At 41.9% G+C, this 21680-nt stretch overlaps 1 protein-coding gene across 5 annotated transcripts in view; it reads left to right on the top strand.

The window, feature by feature from the left end:
- The first annotated feature begins 1 nt into the window (after position 1).
- LOC137351633 (phospholipid hydroperoxide glutathione peroxidase GPX4-like) overlaps positions 2-21680 on the top strand; it is a 43342-nt gene continuing 21663 nt past the window's right edge. The window contains exons 1-2 of one of the 5 annotated variants that reach the window (XM_068016270.1): positions 2-73; positions 18956-19046. In XM_068016270.1, coding sequence (XP_067872371.1) covers positions 18960-19046 — 87 coding nt within the window. In that variant the 5' untranslated portion in view covers positions 2-73; positions 18956-18959. Of the gene's footprint in view, positions 74-1711; positions 1787-4899; positions 5060-12982; positions 13088-18955; positions 19047-21680 lie in introns of those variants that run through there. The other 4 variants (XM_068016271.1, XM_068016273.1, XM_068016269.1 and 1 more) reach the window with 4 other exon arrangements.

The following is a 21680-nucleotide window of genomic DNA, read 5'->3' as shown; positions in this document are numbered from 1 at the left end:
CGCCCATGCGCAGTAAGTCAGCGCTATGACAGCGGCGCGTGCGTTCTGATCAAGGGCGGCAGAAGGAGATTAGGCAAGTGGAATATAAAATGAGACTAAAACACTGTCTCGTTGCGAATTGGAGATAGTTATTTCCTTTTATTCAGTTTATAAATCCTTGATTATATTCTCTCCATAAAATCTCATCTTGGGAATTATGATTAGTTTACTTTTTGGTCATTATTGGCCCACTTATCAGCCTCCTGATTGTCATCCTAGAACATAAGAATTGGAGCAGGAGTAGGCCTTTCGAGTCTGCACCACCGGGCAATATGATCATGGCTGATATTCTACATCAACTCCACCTTTCTGCACTATCCCCCTATGTTTTAATTCTCTTAGTATCCAAAAATCCTCAATCTCTGTCTTTCCTATATTACAACAGTGACTACACTTCAAAAGTAATTCATTTGCTTTGCAATGTCTGGTGGTTGTACAAGGGGCTATGTAAATACAAGTTTTTTGTTTACTCTCTTTTTAATATACTCAATGACTGAGCATCCCTTGTTCTTTTGGTGAAAGAATTCTAAAGATTCACAACCATTTGAGTAAAGAAATTGCTTATTTCAGTCCTAAATGGCTAACCCCTTATTCTAGATTTCTCAGCCAGAGGAAACATCCTCTCAGTATCTACCCTGTCAAATCCCTTAAGAATTTTACACGTTTCAATGAGATCACTCTTATTCTTCTAAATACCAGAGAATATTGTTAGTCTAGTACAGAATATCTAAAGAGCCTGCAGAGTTCAAAGAAACAGGAGCTTTCTGGAAACATGTCTCTGTTATGGCTTACTGCCAAGAGACTGCATGAGGGATCCATACTACATGGTGTTACATCACTTCCTGTGATGATGTACACAGTATGATTAGCATATTAACCCAGTAACAATCCAATGTCCAATATAACACATTATACTAAAATAAAAGCAAAATACTGCGGATGGTGGACATCTGAAATAAAAACAGAAAGTGCTAAAGCCTGGCTACCTGACCCGAACCCGTGTTCTATAAATAAATGCATTATTACATTTCAGCAAGTGATTTTCCCACTTCTTGGTGTGCAAATGACTCCTATAATTACTGCTGATTACTGTGGATTCCATTCGTTGCAATATTTGGGTCGGGTTGGGCATGAAAAAAAATTAAAGGACACGGGCTCCAGTCGGGTTTGGTTTGGCTGTGGTTGGGTTTTAATTTAATACCCGAGCAGGCCTTTACATTATACTACATCTCCCCCAAGTCTCTGTTTTCTGCATGGACAATCGCTGTGGTGATTTCACAAGTCTACCGGAACGAGTCCTCTTCTCCTTTGGAGGGGATTGACGTTTTGACTCCTCTAAGTGGTCTCCCAGACTCTGCTGTGTAAGAGTGGAATTAGTAGATGACTCAGGGTTCACCATTCGGGTTCTCATCTGGATTGGAGGATGAATGCAGCATCTCTGGTCCATTAGATTTTGGAGATAACTTATTCCCCTGGATAGGAATCAGCTTCTGTATAGCCACCAGTGCACATCTATTCCGTCTTAGCATACCATGCTCTGTTTGGATAAGGTAGGAGCATGGATGTGGTGCCTGTTCAACCACTTCTCCATAACAAGCTTGATATTGGATCCAAACTGGTTCTGATGAAAGGTCACAGACCTGAAGTGTTAACTCTGCTTCTCTCTCCACAGATGCTGTCAGTCCTGCTGAGTATTTCCAGCACTTTATGTTTTTACTCCAAACTGGCTCTCCTGGTTGAACGTCTGGTAGGTTTCATGTCTTGTGACGTTTATCATAGTTCCGCATCTGGTTGGAATGATCTTTGTCCTCTTTCTCTCTCATTTTATCCAAGTCATCAGCTCGTACTTGTGGCATGAGTGTGTGTCTGAGAGTAGGAAGTTGTGTTTTTCTATCTTCTTCCCATTAGGCATTCACATGGCACTAGACCATTTTGGAGTGGAGTTGAACGATAGCTTAGAAGTGCAAGTTGGATATCATCATTCTTCTTAAGCAATACTTTCACTGTACACACTCCTCTTTCTGCTTCACCGTTGGCTTGAGGGTATCGTGGTGAGCTGGTGGTAAGAACAAATCCATATAATACTGTGAACTCTTCAAAGTATTCGTTGGCAAACTGCAGTCCATTGTCTGAGATTACAAGGTCTGGGATTCCATGTGTTGCAAATATCTGCATCAATGATGTAATTACTGCTTCAGAAATATGACCCTGCAGTTGCTTGACTTCTATCCATCTGGAATAATAGTCTACTATTATGATCAAGAACATTTTACCTCGATGTTCAAAAAAGTCCATCCCAAGACATTCCCGCGGACGCGATGGAAAAGGACGATGACATTAACAGTTCTTTTGTCTCCTGACGATGAATAGCACAAGTAATACATCTTGATATCATCTCTTCTGGTGATTTTGAGAGACCTGGCCACCAAACAGAATATCTTGCTCTGGCTCAACATTTTGTGATGCCCGAATGTCCTTTGAGCAATCTTTGTAGTATGTCAAGTCTCAGAACTCTCGGAATGACCAATCTCTCGATATAGATGAGTAAATCATCAACTACACTGAGATGTCCTCTCTGTTCATAGTACTGTCTGAGAATGGGATCATGTGGCATGTGTGCTGGCCATCCTTTGACACAGTACTCTCTTGACCTGAGCACATTCTTCATCAGATTTCTGTGCATCTCTGATTTTAAATTGTTGCTGGTAGGGTTATGGTTGTTGTTGATGCATAGGTTTCTACCTCTTCAACAAGGAATACAGCACCTTGTTCAGGTCTTGCCACTGGAATGCAGGACAAAGCATCCGCTGTAATCTGTTTTCCCGGAACATACTCTTGCCTTTGCATCAAACCTCATCATCCTCAGACTGAATCGTTGTGCTCGTGGCGGCATTTTTGCTAACTCCTTCGAATTTAAGAGAGTTATCAAGGGTTTCTGGTCTGTCTCTTACCTTGAAGTGAAGACCAAGAACATAATCTGCAAACTTCTCATAAGCCCGTGTAGCTGCTATTGCTTCTTTGTCTATCACTGCATATCTCTGTTCCGTCTCTGTCAGTGAACGGAATGCATAATAAATTGGTCTGCACTTTCCATCCATCTGTATCTAAAAGAGTACAACTCCCAGTCCTGTAGACGATACATCTGCAGCAATGATACTGGGTAGCTCTGGGTCGTAGTTAGCTAACACATCAGGTTATATAAGCATTTCTTTGATTTTCTCAAAAGATCTCTGTTGTGCTTCCTCCCAGCACCATGTATTGTCCTGTCGCAACAGCTGATGTAGTGGCTCATTGACAATAGCTAGGTTTGGCAGAAACCTTCTGACTTGGTTTACCATACCCATGAATCTCTGTAGTTCTGTCACATTGCGAGGAGCTGGAAACTCCTTGATTGCTCTTGGCTTCTGTGGATCAACTCTGATACCAGATGCATCCACAATATGTCCAAGGAACTTGCCAGTTGACTGTGAGAATTCACATTTGTTTTTGAGTGTAAGTCCTGCTTCCTCTAGGTGTTGCAGCACAGCGCTCACTCTGGTGTCATGTTCTGTATGAGTGGATCCATGGATCAAGCCATCATCCATATGACACATGACTCTATCCAGTCCTTCTAGATGCCTGACATTGTCCTCAGGCATTGATGTGAAACCAAAGGTTAGTCTGTTGAAACAAAACCTTCCAAATGAAGTAATGAAGGTTGTGAGCAACCTGGACTGTTCATCGAGGGGGAGTTCCCAAAACCACCACTTGCATCTAGCTTCATGAAGATTGAACTCTCTCCCAATTTAGCTAAACTCTTGTGCACAGACAACATAGGATGAACTTTGTGTTCAGCTGTTTTGTTTAGCTGTGTAAGATCAATGCAAATTCTGATAGATTCATTGGATTTTGGCACTGGGACCATCAGTGAGCACTAGCTTGTAGGTTCTGTCGCAGGTGAAATCGAGTCAATTTCCTTCTTTTGGCAAGAGTGGGTGAGGAACTTTTTTGGGTGTAAACAGGCACACTGCCTTTATATCTAGATGTAGAGTTATGTGGTATGCTGTCTTCAGCTTCCCTAGTCCTGTTGAAGGGTCACTGACCTGAAATGTTAACTCTGCTTCTCTCTCCACAGATGCTGCCAGACCTGCTGAGTATTTCCAGCATTTCTTGTTTTTATTTCAGATTTCCAGCATCTGCGGTGTTTTGCTTTTATTTATCTAACTTAAACTATATCTTGTTTCACTCTACTAGGATCTCTGCACTCCAGCAACCTCTGCTTGGTTCCTGGATCTCTCCAAGGAAAGGCACCTCAATATCATGGATATCCTCTACTTCATGGATCTTGCCACCTTTTGAAGGCTTCCCTTTAAGCGTATTCTGTACCGGCTTTTTGCTACGGCACACAGCCTGGAAGCCCATCTTTCTGATGACACTTGGCCTCTTTGGCGGGTCAGTTTTCCTGCCTGCGTCTCTCAGCCACAACTACTGCAGTTAGCTTGGGCTGCCGATAATCGCTGCTCCTGTCTTCCCGGCTTTTTAACGCCTGCTTTTCATTTTTTATATTTAACAAACTCTACCGAGTTGGCTGCTTTCGAGATGGGACTTTCCCTGTCACCTTGAACCAAGGATCGATTCTGTTTCCTGACGCCTGCTTGTCTGCTCAGTTGGATTGCTTTTGCTAAGGTTAGGTCACCTCTTGACTGCAAGTGGTCAGACAAGGTGCCATCCAACACTCCTATGACAATCCTGTCTCTGATCAGTTCATCTTTCAAGCTACCAAACTCAGTCCTCTGCAAGTTTATGCAGGTTGTTTATAAATGCATTAATACTTTCCCCTTGACATTGGGTACATTTGTTAAATTTACCCGCTCAACAATGATATTCTTTCTCAGATTAAAGTATGTATCAAGTTCTTTGATTACTTCCTCATTCACTGTGAGACCTGTTGTGTTGCGATATCTGGCAAATCTCCGATACCATTTCGGCCATGCCTCAACTTGATTGAGGCCTGCGACTTTCTCAAAACTTTCCAGCAAAGGTAGGGACTTTTACATCATTATTCTTCACCAGCTGCCAGCATGAAATATTCTGAGTATTGTTAGTGTAATGCAGAATATCTAAAGAGTCTGCTGAGTTAAAAGAAACAGTAGCTTTGTTGAAACACATCTTACTGCTTACATCTTCCAAGAGACTGCACGAGGGATCCATGCCACATGGTGTTACATCACTTCCTGTAATGAGGTACACAGTATGATTAGCATATTAACCTAGTAACAACCCAATGTCCAATATAACACATTATATTACAAATACAGGCCCATTCTATTCAATCGCTCCTCATAGGACAATCCCGTCATTCCAGGAATTAGTCTAGTGAACCTTTGCTGCACTCCCTCCAAAGCTTTAGGTAAGGGGGCCAAAAGTGTACACAGTACTACCGGTGTGTTCTCACCAAAGCCCTATACCATTGCAGTAAGACTTCTTCACTCTTAAAATTCAATTACTTTGTAATAAAAGATTTCCTAATTGCTTGTTGTACCTGCGTGTTAACTTTCTGTGATTCATGTACAAGAACACCCAGGTCCCTCTGAATACCAACATTTCCCAGTCTCGCACTATTTAAATAATATTCTGCTTTTCTATGTTTTCTTCCAATGTGGATAGCTTCATACTTCCCTGCATTATATTCCGTCAGCCATGTTCTTGCCCACTTACTTATCCTGACTTTATCCCTTTTCAGCGTCTTTGCGTCGTCCTCACAATTTACTTTCCCACCTATCATTGTATCATCAGCAAACTTTGATACAATACACTCGGTCCCCTCATTTAAGTAATTGATATAAATTGTAAATAGCTGAGGCCCAAACACTGATCTTTGCAGTACCCCGCTAATCACAGCCTGCCAACCTGAAAAATACCCGTTTATTCCTACTCTTTGTTTTCTGTCTGTTAACCAGTCTTTAATCCATGCTAATACATAGAAACATAGAAAATAGCAGCAGGAGTAGGCCATTCCGCCCTTTGGGCCTACTCCGCCATTCAAAAAAGATAATGGCTGATCGTCTAATTCAGTACCCTGTTCCCGCTTTCTCCCCATATCCCTTGATCTCTTTGGCATTAAGAAATATATCTATCTCCTTCTTGAATATATTTAATGACTTGGCCTCCACTGCAGTCTGCGGTAGAGAATTCCACAGGTTCACCACCCTCTGAGTGAAGAAAATTCTCCTTATCTCGGTTCTACATGGCATACCCTGTATCCTGAGACTGTGACCCCTGGTTCTGGACTCCCCAGCCATCGGCAACATCCTCCCTCCATCTAGCCCGCCTAGTCCTGTTAGAATTTTATAGGTTTCTATGAGATCCCACCTCATTCTTCTAAACTCTAGTGAATATCGGCCTAGTCGACCCAATCTCTCCTCATAAGTCAATCCTGCCATCCCAGGAATCAGCCTAGTAAATCTTCTTTGCACTCTCTCCATGGCAAGAACATCCTTCCTCAGATAAGGAGACCAAAACTGCACACAATACTCCAGATATGGTCTCATCAAAACCCTGTATAACTGCAGTAAGACATCCTTGCTCCTGTACTCAAATCGCAGTGAAGGCTAACATACCATGCGTCTTCCTAACTGCTTGCTGCACCTGAATGCTTGCTTTCAGCGACTGATGTACAAGGACACCCAGGTCTCATTGCACCTCCCCCTTTCCCAATCTATCAACATTCAGATAATAATCTCTGTTTTTACAGCCAAAGTGGATAACCTCACATATATCCACATTATACTGCATCTGCTATGCATTTGCCCACTCACCCAACTTGTCCAAATCACATTGGAGCCTCTTTGCATCCTCCTCACAGCTCACAATCCCCCCCCCCAGCTTTGTGTCATCTGCAAACTTGGAAATGTTAGATTTAGTTCCCTTACCCAAGTCATTAATATATATTGTGAATAGCTGGGGCCCAAGCACTGATTCCTGCGGTACCCCACTAGTCTCTGCCTGCCACCCGGAAAAAGACCCGTTTATTCCTACTCTCTGTTTCCTGTCTGTCAACCAATTCTCAATCCATGCCAGTATATTACCCCCAATCCCATGTGCTTTAATTTTTGACACTAACCTCTTAAGTGGGACCTTATCAAAAACCTTCTGAAAATCCAAATACACTGCATCCACTGGTTCTCCCTTATCTATTCTACTAGTTACATCCTCAAAAATCTCAGTTAGATTTGTTAAGCATGATTTCCCTTTCGTAAACCCATGCTGACTTTGTCCAATCCCATTTATGATTTCCAGGTGTTCTGCTATTACATCCTTTATAATAGACGCTAGCATTTTCCCCACTACTGATGTAAGGTTAACTAGTCTGTAATTCCTTATTTTTTTTCTCCCTCCTTTTTTAGATAGTGGGTTTACATTTGCCACCCTCCAATCTGTAGGAACTGCTCCAGGGTCTATAGAATTTTGGAAGATGACCACCAATGCATCCACTATTTCCAGGGCCACTTTCTTTAGTACTCTGGGCTGTAGATTATCAGGCCCTGAGGATTTGTCAGTCTTTAACCCATTATTTTCCCTAGCACTATTTATTTTTCTAATACTGATTTCCTTCAGTTCCTTCCTCTCATTAGACCCTTGGTTCCCTAACATGTCTGGGTGTTTATTTGTGTCCTCCTTCGTGAAGACGGAACCAAAGTATGCGTTTAATTGTTATGCCATTTCTTCATTCCCCATTATAATTTCCCCCGTTTCTGACTGTAAGGGACCCACAGTTGTCTTCACTAATCTTTTTCTCTTCACATATTTATAGAAGCTTTTACAGTCAGTTTTTATGTTCCCCGCAGGTTTACTCTCATACTCTATTTTCCCCCGCTTAATCAACCTCTTTGTCCTCCTTTGCTGAATTCTAAACTGCTCCCAATCCTCAACCTTGCTGCTTTTTCTGGCAATTTTATATGCCGCCTCTTTGGACCTAGTACTATCCCTAATTTCTTTTATAAGCCACAGCCACCTTTCCGGTTTTATTTTTGTGCCAGACAGGAATAAATAATTGTTATAATTCATGCACACATTCTTTAAATATTATCGATTGCCTATCCACCGCCAGCCCTTTTAGTATGGGCGGCACAGTGGCGCATTGGTTAGCACCGCGGCCTCACAGCTCCAGGGACCTGGGTTCGATTCTGGGTACTGCCTGTGCGGAGTTTGCAAGTTCTCCCTGTGTCTGCGTGGGTTTTCGCCGGGTGCTCCGGTTTCCTCCCACATCCAAAGACTTGCAGGTAATAGGTAAATTGGCCATTGTAAATTGCCCCATGTGTAGGGAGGTGATAGGGAATATGGGATTACTGTAGGGTTAGTATAAATGGGTGGTTGTTGGTCGGCACAGACTCGGTGGGCCAAAGGGCCTGTTTCAGTGCTGTCTCTCTAAATAAACTAAATAAATAAATAAAGTTCCCCAATCTACCATAGCCAACTTGCGCCTCAGACCTTCATAGTTTCCTTTATTTAGATTCAGGACTCTAGTTTCGGATTCAACTACTTCACTCTCCATCTTAATGAAGAATTCTATCATGTTACGGTCACTCCTCCCCAAGGGACCCTGCACAGCAAGATTGTTAATTAACAACAAGATTGTTAATTAATCCTTTCTCATTGCACAATATCCAGTCTAGGATAGCCTGTTCTCTAGTTGGTTCCTCAATGTATTGGTATAAAAAAACATCATGTACACACTCCAGGAAATCCTCCTCCACAGTATTATTGCTAATTTGGTTTGACCAATCTATATGTAGATTAGAGTCACCCATGATTACAGTTGTACCCTTATTGCATGCTTCTCTAATTTCTTGTTTAATGTCATCCCTTACGTCTCCACTACTGTTTGGGGGCCTATAGACAACCCCACCAACGTTTTCTGCCCTTGGTGTTTCTTAGCTCCACCCATACACATTACCCCAATCTCATGAGCTCTAGTTTTGTGTAACAATCTCTTGTGTGGCATCTTATTGAATGCTTTTTCAAAATCCAAATACACTATATCCACTAGTTCCCCTTTATCTACCTGCCAAGTTACAACCTTAAAAAAACTTCACAAATTTGTCAAACATTATTTCCCTTTCATAAATCTGTGTTGACTCTGCTTAATCATATTATGATTGTCTAAGTGCTCTGTTAACATGTCCCTAATAATAGATTCTGGCATTTCCTGTACTGTTGATGTCAAGCTAGTTCCCTGTTTTCTCTCTCCCTCTTGAATAGTGGGGTTACGTTTGCTTCAATCCATGGGAACTGTTCTTGAATCTAGGGAATTCTGTAAGATCAAAACCAATGCATCCACTGTCTCTGTAGCTACCTCGTTTAAAACCCTAGATTGCTGGCCATCAGGTCCAGGACTTTTAAGTCCCATTAATTTCTTTGGTTCTATTTCTTCACTAAGTTCCTCATTTCCAATAGATCCTTGGTCCCTAATTATTTCCAGAATATTTTTTGTGTCTTCTACCCTGAAAACAGGGTATTTGTTTAATACCTCTTCCATTTCCTTTTCCCTTTATAATTTCTGCAGTCTCTGCCTGTAAGGGATCCACACTTACTTGCACTGATCTCTTCCTTTTTATGGGCTATAGACATTTTTACAATCTGGTTTTAAGTCTCTTGATAGTTTATTCTCGTAATATATTTTCTCTCTCTTTATCAATTTCATAGTCATCCTTTGCTGATTTCTAAAATTCCCCCAATCCTCAGGCTTACTACTCTCTTTTGGCAACATATTAAGCCTTTTCCTTTAATATGATCTTTAACTTCTCCTGTTAGCCACGGTTGGATCACTTTTCCCATGGGGTAAGGTATTCCTAATCCTAAATGTGACTCTTCCTATCTCACTTTAAATTCTGCTGTTTTATTAAACTGCTTTTGTCAACTTCATTGTTTTCAACTTTCTCAATGTGTTGAATTCAAAATCTTCATCCTCATTTACAAAATACCTTCATGGCCTTTCCCACTCTATGTCTACAATCCCCTAGAGTGGACAATAGATATAACATGGACATTAAATTACAACAAAGTATTACTGATCTTTTAACGCTGTACAGTTGGACAAGGCAAGCTTAACACACAAAAATCAACACAAAGCACTCACTGATGACAACAAAAGATTATCGCTGAACATTGCAGCATAGTTAAAGAGGACACATAGTGGAGATAGACTTTTTTTTTACTTTTTTCATTTGTAAGTATTTTTGAGGGTGAAGCTGTTAAGCTTTCTCAGGAAATATAGTTTTTAGATGCCTTGTTAATGATAGGTTGCATGTATGTTAGTCTGCAAAATGCAGTAAATAACTTTTCTGAAAACACAACTACAAACAACAGTTTCTGCCTGCTTCAGTATAATTTTCCAAATACAACCACCACCGCTTACAGCAGGCATACTGGTGTAAATGTGATTTGCCCATTATACATGTTCAATGATTTATCCCCTCCTTCTGTAGCACTCATGGGGCTAGATTTGTAGGTCTCGCCAGGGTCAGGAACGCAGGCGGGCTGATGAAAATAGCAGTGCCGGCTGGTGTGCTGGTTTCCTGTCGACCTTTCACCAGGGTGGGGGGAGGTGGAGGGTGGCCCAGAAAACCTGCCCGATCCGCTAATGAGTGCAATTAAGGTTGTTAAAGATCTCACTGAGAGCCAGTTGAGGAAAATGCTGAGATTTTGATGGTGCGCAAGGGCTGCATGCTGGGTCAGGGGCAGACCAGGTGCATGGTGGTGACAGCACAGCGGGGAACCAGTCATGGCTGCCCCAGGAAATTAGGTAGTTGCATAAAAGGGAGAATGGCGCAGAGAGAGACTCAGCCATTGGCACACAGGTGCCATCGGGTGTGCGCAGGTTGCGGACTCACCTCTTATCTTGAGACTATGGGCTGGATTTTCAGTCCCCATGGGGGCTGGGAACTGATGCGGACGGCTGCAGAATTTCATGCCGCCAGCCTATGTGTCTGTTCCCTGGCTCCATCCAGCCCCCGGGCTATTTTCCCAGAGGCAGGATTGGGGTGGGGGGTGGGCAGCAGGGCTACCCAACCGCAGGCGGCGAGTAGCTAATTGAGATAGTTAAGGGCCTATTAAGGCCAATTGAAGGAAGCCGACTGGGATTTTCCAGTTGGCCTTCAGGTTCCCTGAGGCGATGTGGGACATCTTAGTTGCCTGGAAGCGGGCTCCCAGTGGTGGAACGAAGGGCCAGCACTCCAGGCAAGGTTAAAGGCCCGCCCTACCTGCCTGGGTGCAGCAGCAGCCACAGGCTGCCCTGTAAAGGGGTTACTACCCCCCCCCCCCCCCTCAACAACTCCCCAACAACAGGCCTTCCAGCTTAAAAGCACTAGCAGGATGCCATGGCAGGTAAGTGAGAGAGAGGACGCTTCAAAATGGAGTCACCCTCTCTCCAATTTACTTCAAAGTTTAAATAAAAATTGGCCTTTGCAGCTGGGCCACCACTGTTTAGTTCTAAAGACTGCCTACTTCCACCTTCATAATATTGCCCATCTCCTCCCCTGCCTCAGATCATTAATTCCGAAATCCATAATTTTGTGACCTCCAGATTTGACTATCCCAATGCTTTTATTCTAGTCTCCCATCCTCCACCCTCTATAAATTTGAATTCATCCAAGACTCTGCTGCCCATATCCTAACTTGCCCCAAATCCTGTTCAATCATGACCCCTCTGCTCACTGACCTACATTGGCTTCTGGTCTACCAACATCTCAACATTAAAATTCTCATCTTTATGTTCAAATCCCTCTATGGTCTCATCCCCTACCTGTCTCTGTAACCTCCTGTAGCCCCACAAACCTCCAGGAAGTGTGCGTTCTTCCAATTCTGGCATCTAGTGCAGCCCTGACTTTGTTCGCCTCACCATCGGTGGCCGTACCTTCAGATGTCTAGTCCCTAAGCTATGGAATTACTGCCCTGAAACTCTGTCTGTGCTTCTCTACCCCTTTCTCCTTTAAGACCCTTCTTAAATCTTTTTGACTAGGCTGCCCTAATGTCTCCTTTGGTTCTGTCAATCTTTGTCTGATCACGCTCCTGTGAAGTGCCGTGGGATATTTTACTATGCTAAAGGTGAAAAATACATGCAAGTTGTTGCCATTATTACTTTTACAATTGCTGTATCCAGTGCTGATTTTAATGTACTTACTAGAGTGTTGAAGTATTACTGGATCTCTGACCTCAATAATGAAATACTGAACTGTAAATTAGCTGGTCCTTACCTGGAAGGACTCTGTGGCAACTAAGTTCAGTGTCATCATTATTTTAACTACTGCTGGAAGTGCTGTGCTGATACTGCTGCTTAGTTGCAGCACTATTTCTAGGAAGCTGGCTTAATTCATCAGTGGCATAGCCTCCTCTACAGTATTCCTCTGTCCTCTGTGAGGTTGAGTTGGACCTCTTGTCTGCAGAAACACAGACTAGGAAGTCTGGATGATCTTCATCATGTGCCTTCTGACCTTCCTGACTTGTCTCCACTGCTTCGCTCCTCCTCATCAAGTAGTGGGCAAAGTAAGACTTTCTCCTGCATAGATGCATCTGTGTAGATTGAAACAGTTGAATTATTCCTTTCAATGTCTCCTGGTTTGCTCATTCCAGACCTCTATTGGCTTCCTCTGTGAGCTGAATACCAGGTTTCATTCATACATGAATTAAGAAAAATTTAGACGAATTGATTTAATTAGTGGTTAGCAAGTCCTGAAGAAGCAAAAAGATACATAATTCTGGCGTTCTGCAACTAATCCTAGAGCAAATATTAGTGTGAGTAAAATATTGTGACTGTTCATTAATGTAGATGAATTTCACCTCTTATATATTTCAGTTGATATGATCTGAACATGTTGTATTGCTCTAATTTCTTTATTTTCAGTGAGAACAAACTTGAAGTATTTGTAAAGCATTACAGCACAATGTTCAACATGGAGTAAAATGAGAGGAATTGGGATTGATGGGTTGTAGGAGAGGAAAAACTACAGCACAAAGTTCAGATTTCAAGTAAATGGTTGGAAGCAAAGCATGTCAAAAATCATATTGATAGGTTTGATTTCAAAATATATTGAATGATTTATTTGTAGTTATATTGAAAATAGTCATGAGAATACTAATATATGTTATATTTTAAAATATGGTATATATTGAGGCATTTTTGGTATACAATTTCTTTTTTATGCCTTTTGAGTTTTGAAAGGTTGTCCACCTTCCACTATGCTTACAAGCCTCTGTCCTGAATTTTATGTATGGTGGCGGCAGTAAAATATGGTGACTTGCATGCATAGGCTTTACTCCGCGGAACTGCCGCAATATTAAATGCAGTGGCTCATTTACATGGCTGGTGCCATTTTTCAAGGGCTTCTAGCCCTTACATTTAATTTGAATGTTTAAAGTTATAAGCATTACAAATTTAAATTAAAAAATTTAATAAAAGTTTCAAGCCCCTCTCCCACCCCCCACAATGACTAAACAATTAATTCCTTGCCCTCACCCCTGCAAATTACTTACCTGTGCACCTGACCTCCCCCCCCCCCAAAGTTGACAAACTTTAATCTTTACCCCTTCTCACAATCCCCTAGACCAATGAAAATAGTTTGACCCCGCTCCCCCCTCCCGCACTGAGGAACTTACCTGCTCCCCCCTCCCCACTAGTGTTCCGCCTTACATCATTGGTCGGAGATCGGATGGCGCGGGAGTGCCAGCCACCGATTGCAATATTGGAGCAGGGCAGCTGGCAGGACCAAGTAATTCTTTGATTTCCATTAATTAACATATTTAAATAGCTGTGCCATTGCTGAGCGGTGGGGGGGCCACCACGAGGCCTCGCCACCAGTGGTAATAAGGGGTGGGGCCTTCCCTGCGTCAGGGAGCATGGCGGGCCTCTCCTGGAGGCAATTTCCCGTCCCCCCTTCCCCGCCACGACCCCGACCTCAGGGGGGTTGGTAAAATCCAGCCCCTTCTGTTATGTTGTGTGCTTCACAAATTGATTAGTAACAAGGCTGTTCAGTTCAGGTTTAAATAATCCACCAGTGTGTAAAGAGGTATTACACTTTTAAGCAAACTAACAAGGTTAAATGTCTCTGCCTGAATTTCAGTTCCGTGATGTTTTATTCAGTCTTTCCAGAGGTAAATCTGGATTGTCCCAACTTTAGTGTAGTGCAACACTGCAGATGATTATGTTTAAAATACACACAAGATAAGCCATATTGCTGAAAGATGATGGCTTAACTATGTAGCTCTGCCTTTTTTAGTTTAGAATAGTTTGGATCAAATTAGTCAGACTGTAGATTATGGTTGAAACTACAGTATCTAATGATTTTCAAGGGCAGCTTGACAACTAGGGGTAATTTTAAGAAGCTCAACTTCCACTGCTTAGTCTTGTTAGTGGTCAGCAAAGTAGTTGATATCGGGCTACAATGCATTAGACCAGATTTTCTGACCTGCACTCGTCACTAACAAGGTGCTACGACAGCAGTGACAGCCTCATAAATCACCCCCAGTGCAATCTTACAAATGACCACATTACTAAATGTGGTCCTCATCCAAGGACTTTGGAGAGGAAAGGGAATTTGGAGTTGGATTGGTAGTGGTGGGGTCAAGGGTTTTTTTTTTAGGAGAGGTTTGATGGCAGCAGATTTAAAGGACAGAGGAACAACACCTGAAGAGAGAGAACCATTTACAATATTGACTAACATGGGGACCAGGAAGGGAGTTGGGTGATCAGCAGTTTAGTGAGAGTTTAGTGAAGTGAGAAAGTTAAAGCAACTTTGGCTTCTTGAGGTAGCAGATCATTCATGATTATATTGATCAGCAGTTTAGGATCGAGGGAACAGGAGGTGGGTCTCATGGACAAGATGTGCTCAGAGAGGGCATGAGGGGAGATAGAAGAGAAACCAGAGAATGATGTGAGTTCAGGCCTAGGACAGGAAGGAGCATTATAGGAAGGTTGGCCAGATGGGCAAGTCGAATTTAATTTTAGTTTTAATTTTAGTCTTTCAGATGAGATGTTAAACCGAGACCCTGCCTGCTCTCTAAGGTGGACATAAACATCCCATGGCACTATTTTGACGAAGAGCAGGAAAGTTATCCCCTGTGTCCTGGCCAATACCTATCCCTCAATCAATATCACAGAAACAAATTATCTGGTCATTATCATGTTGCTGTTTCTGGGAGCTTGCTGTGCACAAATTGGCTGCTGCATTTCCTACATTACAACAGTGACTCCACTTCACTAGGTGCTTTATTTTCTGTAAAGCAATGTGGGATATTTGGAGGACATGAAGGCGCTATATAAATGCAAGTCTTTTTTTTGATTCAGACTAACTTGCTTGATGTATTTTGTATATGATGAGCTACAGATGAGATGGGGGAATATTGTATGGGAACATTTGGATATAATCTATGTAAAAAGCAAATGCTGGTTCATTATTGAAGTGAGAAAGTTAAAGCAACTTTGGCTTCTTGAGGCAGCAGATCATTCATGATTATATTGAATGGCAGAGCAGGTTTGAAGGGCTGCATGGCCTATCCCTTCTCCTGTTTCTTATGTTCCTAACTTCAGTTTTCTGTACCATGTCCACAGTGTTTAGCAACGTAAAGACTCAATGATGAATATTTTTTGTTACTTTTCTTTCCAATTTTCTCTTCTCTCCTTTCCTGAAGGTCTTGGTTGCTTGACGGGACATTGCTGCACAGGCACTGGTTGCCATATGGCAACTCACCCAGGAGATCATTATTCTGACAGGAGCATTAACAGTGAATGGGGCAAAGTTGGGAAGATTACAGTCAAGCTTGATGTATCCTCTCCTGATGCAATGTGCTCTTTCAGCAGAAGTTGCTGGATAGCAATCAGGACAGAATCACTGGCTTTCCACCCTTGCCCCCCCACACCCTAACCATAATCTGGGGCACTGAGGCTAATGGTAGCAATCCTTTTCACCATCCTCGTTGAGTTCATCATAGAGTATCCTGGGGCTTTGATGATTTGTATGTCTCAGTTAATCCCTGGATAAACTAGCTGAGCCATCAGAGCAACTTGATACATCTATATAATTACATCAACATAACTGTACTCGGAATAAGTATCTATGAATCTTACAATCATTTTTATTTATTTCCAGTTGCCTATAAATGATCAAGCAACTGGCAGTATCATTTAGTTAAGCTCAATCTAATGAATTTATATTAGTTTCTCAGCCCAGGCCAGTGATCGTCTGTCTATAAAGCTGTGTAACATGTTACAGTTGACATGATGAATGTAGTGTGCAATACTAAAGAAAATATAGTTTTTGAGCTTTTTGTAGCACTTTGCTGAACGTTCCATTAACTCATTCATAGCAAGTATAGAATAAGTTTACACTGTCTTATTGGATTCCTTATTTATAGTAATTAAAAACATTTTATATCTAGTAGTGGTGGTTCCTTGTAATGGACATATTACCCTGCCTAAAAAATCTCAAAATGTTAAGCTCGGTCAATTTTCCACTTTAAACGGAAACTCTGACTTGCTAATCTGGAAGTTTAAGTTTTAAAGCTGCTTGTCTGATGCATCAAATTTAAGCGTTGCACATCACTTTTACCCTTTTCAGAATGGACCAGAAATGATTAACATTTCTTAGCTACAGTGCACATGATTCATTTAGAATTTACAGTGATCCTTTTGACATGGGTAAAGACTACTCCATCTTCAATCATCCTATTTTAACTTTCCTTTCCCTCTTGAGGTCACCAGGCCATTCTCTAATTAAGTTTTAATTTAATGCAGTACCAAGTATGGATATTTTCAAACCTGAGAATGTTATGACTGCCAGTCGGGATCTGTCTACCATTAAATCGTGATGTAGCATAGAATGGAATTCTCTGCTGTTCTGTTTCTTTATTTCACTGGAGTCAGCGTTCTGCAGTTTTAACCTTCTTCACCTATGTGTCCTTGCACTATAAAGAAAGACTTGCATTTTTATAGCACGTTTCATGACCTCCGGCATCCCAAAGCACTTTACAGCCAATGAAGTACATTTGAAGTGTTATAATATAGGAAATGTGGTAGCCAATTTGCACACAGCAAGCTCCCATAAATGGCAATGTGATAATGGCCAGATAATCTGTTTCTGTGATGTTAATTGGGGGATAACTATTGGCCAGACATAGGATACGTCGTGTGTTCTTCAAAATGGTGCCATGGGATCTTTTGTGTCCACCTAAGTGAGCAGACGGGGTCCTGTTTAAATTTTTCATCTGAAATATGGCACCTCCAATAGTGCAGCACTGCCTTAGTACTGCACTAGAGTGTCAGCCTATATTTTTGTGCTTAAGTCTCTGCAGTGGGATTTAGCATTGTACCTAAAGCTATTTAATCTAACCTAACAGTTGAAAAAACTGAACAGATTTCACAAAAACTGCTCATTTTTAAAAAAGTAACTAAGTTTTCACTCGGGCAAAGCCATTTTTTGCATGATCTGTAACAGAACATCAGAAGGGCACTTCCTACTGTATTAATGGTAATTTTTCAAGTTCCTGCAGTAGCCATCCTTATTATTAATTATACAATTAATCTTTTGATTTTTCTGTTTGTGAATGCAATTTGATGGTAACTTTTGCATAAGAATTTGCTTTGTGCTGTGCATTGTGCCCATTAGGGTTTAGGTTAGAACTATCCAAATTAATTTGATATATAGCTTTTATAGTCAGCAGAGATTAAAGTTTTGTAACCACTGTCTGGCCTGGATGTAACTCCTCGCCACAAGAACTGCACTAATTTAGTGTCCTCTAAGGAAACTAATACATAATAAAAGACAGCAGAGCAATATTATAACCCAGATTAATCACTAAATTGCTGCTCAACTATAGGCTTGAATGCAGCATAATGAATGATTTAAAGCAAAATTTTAACCCAGTAAAAATGTGGGATAAATTTAGCAATCTGATTGGCCTAGTAATAGTTTTGCTACAGGTTATGGGAAATCACATCATGGGATGAGCAACGTCGTCTTAAAAAAGGCAATTTCAGCAAATGAAATCTACCCCTTATAGGCTTCCGACACTGTAAGCCCGATTTTAACCTAACTTGCCTGGTGGGACCAGAGTGAGTTTGGTTCGGACGCCTGTTTTACATCCTGCCCAATTTTGTGCTGTTAACTCTAATGGTGTTAAATAAGGATCTGATCCAAATCTGCTCCTGACAGCTTAGGTTAAAACCAGGGTGAATATGTATGTAGCACAATGGGTTTTGATAAGGTAAATCAGGTAAAACTATTTCTAATTAAGGGGGGCATAATTAAGATCATCACTAAAAGGACAGAGAGGGTCGAATAGGAGAAATTTCTTCACTCAGAGGAATTCTGTATCTCAAAGGGCTGTGGCTGGTCAGTTGTTGAGTTCGTTCGAGGCTAAGATTGATAGATTTTTGGAGTCTAAGGGAATCATGGGATATGGAGATGAGATGGGAAAGTGGATTGAGGTCGACGATCAGTCGTGATCTTAATGAATGGTGGAGCAGACTTGAGGGCCTGTATGGTCTACTGCTGCCTGCATGGCTTATTCCTGCTCCTATTTCTTATGCATCTTATGAATTCTCTTAAACAGGAGTTTGTAGTGATGGAGAATGAACCAGCAAAAAAATGGTGGTGGAAGCAGAAGAGAGGTGGTTTAATGTTTTTTTTTAAATTATGGGGTAAGGGCAAGGAAATGGGACTCAACCTTCTTTTAGATAGCCTGCGCAGACGCTATGCACTGAACAGCTTGTGCTTTTAAGATTTTTATAAGAGCAGTGGATATAAATAAGCTGTCTATTTACTGGAGAATAGGCGGTGCTTTTTGTAATTTTCTCATGACGATGGGCCAATGGACTGCCCGAGGAGGCGGGTTTAAGGATCTCTGGTCCCTCCTCAGGGTGACTCACTGTCTCATGTTGTTACAGGGCAATGATAAATTCCAGTTGCGGCTTTATAAAGCGAGTGTTTGGCAAGGGATTAGCAACGTTGAAGGAGCAGACGAGGATAGCAGCGATGGTGAGTGTTTTTTGTCATTGACACATTGTAGCCATGTTTAAATCACGATTTTGGCGGCTGGCAATAATGGTATCGAGTCGCAGAAAGAATTTTTTTTTTTAAGAAGGACAGGTTGTCCTCGGTTCCCCTGCCCTCGCTGAGACTCTCGGCGCGGGGGTGGGTTGCAGTTTTTTGACTAAAAGCTGAATAGAGTGGGAACACTCAGCCCCGTCCAGCAGAATCCTTGGGAGAGAACCGAACAGGCAAGCCGTGCCTGGCATGGAGCCGTACTGTTCCTATTGGGGAACGCTTCCCCCTTTTACCCCCTGAACCCCACAGCCCTTAAAGCACCATCCCAAATCCTGGCGTATTGCGAAAGCTGCATTCCTCCTGTTCCATGCCTGTTAATGCCTCTTGCCGCCTCCAAAAACAGAATGAGCGTTTGATTAAATCTGGCCGTGGAAATCAGATTCTGTATGACTTGTGCCACGTTTTATAAACAGGTTAATTTTATTTTAATCGCAGTGTACACTGGAGGTTCCCCACCCCCACACACACACACTTTATGATCCCTGCAGATGAATTGTCTCTGCTCCCGCACCGTTTATATGCAGTGACCTTTATTGAAACCAAAACCCCTTTTATTGCATTTCATTCATATGTTAAAACTCTTGTCAGTTTCTAACTGGAACATAGCGCCCTGCTACCCGACCCGAACCCGACGGCATGTGTCGGGCACATCATCAGGGTACGGCTTTCGGAGTCTGGTTCGGGCTCGGGGCGAAGTCGAAGGGACTCGGGTCTGCTGTGGTTTGCGTCGGGTTCTTTTTTTTTCCCCCCAACCTAAGCAGGCCTCTAATTGCGATATCCTGGCAGTTGAGAGCGAGTCGGTATTGACTAACACTGATAAGAACATTTTTGAATTGTAGTCAGCAGTGCTGGAATTACAGTCGAAAAACAGCTCCTGGTCCAACGGATAGTAGATGAATGGACAGTGATATTGCAAAATGTAAACCAAGATATCATCATCTTTCCTCGGCCTGTGCGGCCCTTTGCAATGCCAGGCAGTTGTGTGCAAAATGCTTACAAAACTGCTGCAAATGGCGTTTCGGATTCCTTGTAAATTCGAATTGGTGCAAGCGTATTGCATTGCCATTACTTGTCCAGAACATTTCCTTATCTTTTGAAATTAGACTAAAGTTCACAGTTTAGTATTTTTGAAAGTGGTTAACAGATATTTGTTAACGTTTCAGGTCAGTGACCCTTAGCATTGAACCATGGCAATCTTGGTGCTTTTAGTGCTCCTACAATGTCACTGGGCTGAAATCTTGGAATTCCTGCCCAGCTATGTATGACCCCAATCAGGAGGGTGAGTAATGTGGATGTGATGGTGTTTCTTTTGGTATTCAGTTGGTAGCACTTTCACCTGAATCAAGTGTGGGTTCAAGACCCACTCCATGGCGTGAGTGCAAAAATCAAGGCTGACACTTGGTGCAGCACTCCCTCAACACTATGTTGATCCAAAGTCCTATTGTTTTTGGATGAAATGTTAAACTGAAGCTCTGTCTGCCCCCTCAGGTGGATGTACAAGATTCTATGGCACTATTTAAGAGCAGGGGAGCTATTTTCCCCCTCAATCCAGACCACAAACAGATTATCTGGTCATATCTCATTGCTGTCTCTGGGAGCTTCTTCTACATAAATTGGCTTCTGTTTCCTACATTACGTCAGTGATCATTTCATTGGCTGTAAAGCACTTTAGGACATCTGGTGATTGTGAAAGGCCCTATATAAATGCAAGACTAACCAAACAAGTCAGGAACAGCAATGAACTGAGGTGCTATTGAAGCAAGGTTAGTGAGATGCTATAGTGTTGTAAGTACGACCACAGTAGTAGAATGGGTGGATGTAGAGTCCAATAGCAGTCATGCAGTCAAATAAACTGCTTTATTCTGAATGATGAGCGTGTGTGTGAATAGTGAATATTCTATTACACACCTAACTTGAGCTCTGTAGATAGTTGGTGAGCTATTTAAAGGTAAAGATGGGAGCCACTTGCAGAGTTTCCATCCTCCACCCTGATCTTGTTAGTGATGCCTGCCCCTGGTCTGGTTATGCTTCTCAGATAGTGACCTCAACAAATGATTGTGCCCGAGTAGGTCAGGGATAGAAGGTTGAGTTTTCTTCAGCTTGAAATGGTTATTTGGTACTTGTTTGTCCTATGGTGGGTGTTGGAACAAATCTTGTAAACTGGTATGAGCTGTTCAGATCCATTCACACAGGAGCTTCAATAATGAACACTAGAATTGTCCATAAATAGTCCCACTCCTGACCATCTTCACTTCAGAAGTCACTTGATTGTAATCAGGAGAAGGAACCTCTAACTTGCTAACCTTCCAATAGTCCAATATTGAGACATTTGAGAACTTGTGCCACACTCAGACTTGCACTTTTTTTTTTAAAGTGGCTTAATCTTTCTTGCCCACTTTTTTTTGTAAAAACAAGTTTGATCCGTGGACTCAGTTATTGACTAACATAAATGTTACTACCAATCACAGCAATACACTAAAACATAAATGGCTCTACCAATTAAAAGCATGCTCAGCATAAACCGGCATGAATAAGATAACCTCCATATCTGCCCAGGACACAAGT

This window comes from Heterodontus francisci, chromosome 36 (assembly GCF_036365525.1).
Source record: "Heterodontus francisci isolate sHetFra1 chromosome 36, sHetFra1.hap1, whole genome shotgun sequence".
NCBI lineage: Eukaryota > Metazoa > Chordata > Chondrichthyes > Heterodontiformes > Heterodontidae > Heterodontus > Heterodontus francisci.
The sequence above is the reverse complement of the archived record's forward strand: the minus strand, read 5'-3'. Positions and strand labels throughout refer to the sequence as shown.